The following is a 6359-nucleotide window of genomic DNA, read 5'->3' on the forward strand; positions in this document are numbered from 1 at the left end:
ATATCTCATAAATCAATGTGTTTAACAGATTGTGTGTATGTCTATTTTTTTTATGTATTTATCTCTTCTCCGTCCTTAATCACTGTTCACACCCACCCATCCCTTCTCTCCCCTAGTCTGACCACGATGATCACGTACCCCATCCCCCCTTCCGCGGGTCCCCCCTTCCGCGGCCCACACCTCACTGTGCCCACCTCACCTCCCCATTCACACCCCCCCACACACACACACACTCACACACACTGCCCACCGCAGCGTTCAAGCATTGCTCAAGAAACAATTGTGTTGGGACGTAATGGTACGGGGACGTAATGGGATTCCTTTATGGGACGTATCGAGATGCAATTTTCTTGGGACCTATTGACACGCAATTTTGTTGGGACGCAATGGTACGGGACGCAATGGCACTGGGACCCAATGGTATTGGGACCCAATGGGATTGCTTAATGGGACGCAATGAGACGGCATTGTTTTGGGACGCAATGGTACTGGGACACAATGGTACTGGGACGTATTGGCATGACCCCCTCTAATTAGGCCTAACGGTTACCCTAAGAGAGAAGGACTACCAAACACAAAATGAAACTTCTTTGCAAGAAAACAAGCTAGTTATCAGCATGGAACAAAAAGCGGTCCATATTAGGAGCCCTTCCCCTATGTTTAAGAATGTGTGTGTGTGTGTGTGTGAGAGAGAGAGAGAGAGAGAGAGAGAGAGAGAGAGAGAGAGAGAGAGAGAGAGAGAGAGAGAGAGAGAGAGTGAGAACTTTATCCCCGAGTACGCTAGTACTTGGGCTCAGCAGACTTTAATTGTGTGTCTGTCTGTCTGTCTGTCTGTCTGTCTGTCTGTCTGTCTCGACTTAACAGCTTATTGCTGGGAAACTACTGGGCGCAGTTCGTTCAAAAGTTGATACACTAACTTGATAATAGGTCCGATTGATCGTATTAAAACTTCATGTTACCTGGGACCTAAATGCGAAATAAACCACAAAAACGACTTGGCCGTAGGAGGAATTTACACCGGCGGGGCAACACGCAGCCAATGAGCTGATAGAACAGCCGAACGCGTCACACAGTGACGAGAAATATAGCGTCATAAAAAGCATGCATCTCGTGCGATACGATTTGCCAGGCTTTGCGCGTTGTGTGTTTGAATAATTTGATTTTTTGTGTACCCCATTTTCTACCAAGCGCCGGTTGGTTGCTCGGTCGCGACTGCGGTGGTTTAGAGGTCGCGATTTTGTGTTTTGATTCTTTTCATATTAATTTGTATTTTTTTTATGGTTTCCTTTGTTTACATATGTTTCAGTCTTTTACCTTCACTTTACATTAAAGAATTTGGTAAAACTACCTGGGGCGTGATAAATGCAAGAATCCGCGAGCCAGGACAGTAAAAGAACTTCGTGGGCCACCAGTTCACCAGTTATGAAGAGGGTCGGCAGTATATTTTTCACTGTGATCAAATAAAAGAGAAAGGCCAGTCACCACGCACATCCTCGGCTCGCATGCAATGTAGTAATATCGCAAAGGGAATGCCTGTAATTCACACAGAGCAATCACTTGGTCTTAAACGTGCACAAGACAAAAACTTTTATACTGGGGGAGCGAGCCAGTCTGAAGAGTACTCGGGTCCAGCGCGAGCGTTTTTTATTACTCAAGGATGGAGATTTTAGGCTCACGCCTAGTCTTACAATCTGTCCCTGCTAAACTAAGACATAAAAATAAAGACAATACTTGAAAGGACAATTGTCAATCGCAATCATCGGTTGGCCTAGTGGTAAGGCGTCCGCCCCGTGATCGGGAGGTCGTGGGTTCGAACCCCGGCCGGGTCATACCTGAGACTTTAAAATTGGCAATCTAGTGGCTGCTCCGCCTGGCGTCTGGCATTATGGGGTTAGTGCTAGGACTGGTTGGTCCGGTGTCAGAATAATGTGACTGGGTGAGACATGAAGCCTGTGCTGCGACTTCTGTCTTGTGTGTGGCGCACGTTATATGTCAAAGCAGCACCGCCCTGATATGGCCCTTCGTGGTCGGCTGGGCGTTAAGCAAACAAACAAACAAAATCGCAATCATACAGTATTACTAATTACAACATTACCTATACGAATACATAATGCATGATAGAACATTGAAATGTACATGTATGTCAATATAATACAAAGGAAAAAAAAGTCGACTCGCACACACACGCGCGCCGCATGCCTGCAATCACGTTCGCACTCAATACAACACAGAGAGAGAGAGAGAGAGAGAGAGAGAGAGAGAGAGAGAGAGAGAGAGAGAGAGAGAGAGAGAGAGAGAGAGAGAGAGAGAGAGAGAGAGAGAGAGAGAGAGAGAGAGAGAGAGAGAGAGAGAGAGAGCGGATTTGTCCTTCACTGGGGGTATGCAGTGCCTTGGCATTGCGCTTCTACTTAATTTTTTTTGGGGGGAGGGTGTGTTCCGGATCAAGTAACCCCGCCCCCCCCCCCCCCCTCTTATACAACTGTCCTTTTTTCTATCAAGGACAGACGATGATACGTATTTTTAACTAGATGAATACCCGCTTCGCCGGCTTCGAAGCCGGGTACCCGGCTTCGCCGGGTGAGTGGCGCACCGTACGCGATTGACGCCACACGAAGGAAAACTTCTAAAAATAGTAACGGGAATATGGATTGAGCGTTGTGGACAGTGACCTTCTAAAAATAGTAACGGGAATATGGATTGACGCCACACGAAGGAAGGGAGATAAACGCAAAACACTGGAGAAGAGAAGAAAGAGTTACTGGGAATGGATCTGGGAAGATGAACAGAAAAACCAAAATCGGTTCAGCGCTGCGCGCTGAGAGCACGTGTTGAAAATTATCATCGACCAGGTTGTGTCCGGGGTCTACCTGAATATTTGTTTGTTTGTTTGTTTGCTTAACGCCCAGCCGATCACGAAGGGCCATATCAGGGCGGTGCTGCTTTGACATTTAACGTGCGCCACACACAAGACAGAAGTCACAGCACAGGCTTCGTGTCTCACCCAGTCACATTATTCTGACACCGGACCAACCAGTCCTAGCACTAACCCCATAATGCCAGACGCCAGGCGGAGCAGCCACTAGATTGCCAATTTTTAAAGTCTTAGGTATGACCCGGCCGGGGTTCGAACCCACGACCTCCCGATCACGGGGCGGACGTCTTACCACTAGGCCAACCGTGCCGGTCTACTACCTGAATATGCCCACCAAATTTGAAGCAGATCCATCGAGAACTTTGGCCGTGCATGGCGCACAGACAGACAGACAGCCAGACACAAGCCGTATATAGATATAGATGCCCTCACGGTAAAACCATTAGAGGCATGTTTCCGGGTTTGACCCCGACTTATAACTTATGGTAAAACAAAGACATACAAAAATACAAAATGGCCACCGCAAGGGGGGGGGGGGGGGGGGACGACCCCTTTAAATGCTAAATGTCAAGAGCATCTGGGGAAGCAACACCTGTTTCGTCAACTGCTGGTTGCACCAATGATCAAAGATAGTTGTTATCACCCGATGAAGGTCAAGGTCAATCACAATGTACGTTCTACTGGACGGGGAAAACAACGTTGTAAAACAAGGGATGATGTCACCTAGGGAAAGGGCTCCTAATATGGACCGGCTCCTAATATGGACCACCTCCTGTTCTGACAAACTAACGGCGCTAGAGCGCTCAAAAAAGTTTTATTAGCTGTATTCACCCTCTCTGGATAACTTGCACATGTCAAAACAGTTGCAGAAACACAAATCTCAAAACCGTTAGGCTTTTTCTCTTTTTTTCGCTTTTGGCAGCGTTCACTCTAAATTTGCCGCCTAAAACGGACTCATTTCTGTCCACAGCCAAAGCTTTTATCACACAAAAATTGCTATTTATGACAGCTAAGACCGTATTTGTTATATGTTAGCAGGTTTGACCCCGAGTTTCTACTGCAAACAGAAAATAATAGCAAAATCTCAAAGTATGTGCGAGTCCCCTAACAAATCGAAAAAAAAAGCTAAAGGCTATTTTCATTATTTCATTAAGAAGCTTGCTGGAAATAACCTATAATTAGCCCTCGAGATTTAAAAAAAAATAACAAAAAGTCTTCTTTTCGTGGAAGTTGATAATTTCACTTATTTTCACTCTGTTTTTGATATTAAAGCTTCTTCAGTTTCCTGGTGTGCTTCAAATAATGCTCTCATCAACCCGAAACAGCTAAATCTAAAGCATACTTTAATTAGTCTGACTTGCACAATAAGTTGTATCATGTTATTTTGAAGTAAAGGGAGCTTTTTACAGTGATTCGTGAAGGCCGCTTCCCTGGTCCATATTAGGCACCCAGGCTCCTAATATGGACCATTTGTGATTTTTTTCTGTATTTAATTTTTGCTGAATGTCTATCAAAGCTATTTCACTCTAATTAGGCCTAACCGTTAACCTAAGAGAGAAGGACTACCAAACACAAAACGAAACTTCTTCGGAAGAAAACAAGCTAGTTATTAGCATGAAACAAAAAGTGGTCCATTTTAGGAGCCCTTCCCCTACAATAAATTGTTTACTCCCTGTGACCTCACTTCGGCTAAGTATTCTAGATCTATGTGGCATTTCAAACACTGTTACACTGTCACGAATTGCATTCCTAACTTGAACCACAGAAGCTTGTATCAAAGCGCCGGTCGATCATGCTTACTGTACCCTTACTGTACCCTTACTGTACCCTTACTACTACCAGGGACCTATATTTAGATATACAGGTCGATCATGCTTACTGTACCCTTGCATGTCCTTAATTGGACGAAGTCGACTACGCGTAGCTCACTTCACGAAGCTACCGGAACTAGACTTCGTCGCAGTCCAAGGGAAGGCACTATGGCGGAAAAGAGAGTTATCTTTTCATGTCTTGGCGTCTCAAATGCGCGTAGTCTCGACCAGCGCGTGGTGTGCTTCTTTCTGAGTACTTTACGTCACAAATTGTACTTTACGTATTTGATGATGACGTAACATATGAGTTAATTGTATGTGTTCTATTTCGTTGACTGAGCACGGCCGGGACCAGTTGGCGTGAGCGCTGGGATTTTGAGTTTCATTCGACATGTCAATGCATCGCAGTATGAAATAATACAGGTAGGAGGTTAGTTCTTGTACTTTGGGTCAACCAAAGTCGATAAATGCATTCTTCACTATGGTATTGAGTCTGATTTCGTCGTCCATCTTGAATCGAAAAGCACTCTTCTTACAAAAAAACCAACTTCGTTGCGAGCTACGGCGAAGCTTCGCATGTCAAAACTTGAGAAGCGATGTTGGGGTCAAAGTATCACGCCGTAGCTGCGGGTTTTTGGTATAAAGACTTCGCGAAGCTTCGTGTAGTCGACTACGGGCTCAATTAAGGACGGGCTTTACTACTACCAGGGACCTATATTTAGATATACAGGTCGATCATGCTTACTGTACCCTTACTACTACCAGGGACCTATATTTAGATCTAGGTCTATGCTACTACTATTCACGTATAGTGGTAGTAAGGTACAGTCAGCATGCAGGAGTAAATTATGATCGACCGGCGCTTAGATACATAGTACAAGCTCTTGTGCTTGAACTCGTCGACTAAAACAAGTTGCGCAGACAATTAAAGGGAGACTACCCTCCTTTTTCGCGAATGACGTCATTGTCTAAGTGACGAAGCGGGCGTGATGGCGCAGGAGGCCAAGCCGAAAGGCAAAATTGTGGATGCTGTTGCCGAGGCTAATATCTTGTAAGTAACACCAGTCAGGTAAACCCATCGATTCAGATCACACGTGTTTGCTTTGTGCAGTGTGTGTGTGTGTTGACACTGAGACTGTGGCAACAGGCTTTTGTTATCTACAGCATCATCAGTCCCATACTGTAGTACTAAATGTTCTGAGTGATCTGATGACGTACATTATGTTCTGAGTGATGTGATGACGTACATTATGTTTCATAAAAACACACATGCACTGAGTCAGATGCGTGCACATACTCGCACTCTGTCGAGTCAGAAAGGCGACAGGGAGACAGGGAGACTAAAACATTCAACTCCCGGATAGTTCAGGCACGCACTCTGTCGAGTCAGAAAGGCGACAGGTCACAGGGAGACTAAAACATCCAACTCCCGAATAGTTCAGGCACACACTCTGTCGAGTCAGAAAGGCGACAGGGAGACTTAAACATCCAACTCCCGAATAGTTCAGGCACACACTCTGTCGAGTCAGAAAGGCGACAGGGAGACTAAAACATCCAACTCCCGAATAGTTCAGGCACACACTCTGTCCAGTCAGAAAGGCGACAGGGAGACAGGGAGACTAAAACATTCAACTCCCGGATAGTTCAGGCACACACTCTGTCGAGTCAGAAAGGCG

General features: G+C 45.5%; 1 protein-coding gene across 1 annotated transcript in view; it reads left to right on the forward strand.

The window, feature by feature from the left end:
* The first annotated feature begins 5537 nt into the window (after positions 1–5537).
* LOC138979356 (uncharacterized) overlaps positions 5538–6359 on the forward strand; it is a 16872-nt gene continuing 16050 nt past the window's right edge. Inside the window, exon 1 of the mRNA XM_070352045.1 lies at positions 5538–5734. Within this exon, the coding sequence (XP_070208146.1) occupies positions 5673–5734 (62 nt within the window). The 5' untranslated portion in view covers positions 5538–5672. The remainder of the gene's footprint in view (positions 5735–6359) is intronic.

This window comes from Littorina saxatilis, linkage group LG11, assembly GCF_037325665.1.
Source record: "Littorina saxatilis isolate snail1 linkage group LG11, US_GU_Lsax_2.0, whole genome shotgun sequence".
Lineage (NCBI taxonomy): Eukaryota > Metazoa > Mollusca > Gastropoda > Littorinimorpha > Littorinidae > Littorina > Littorina saxatilis.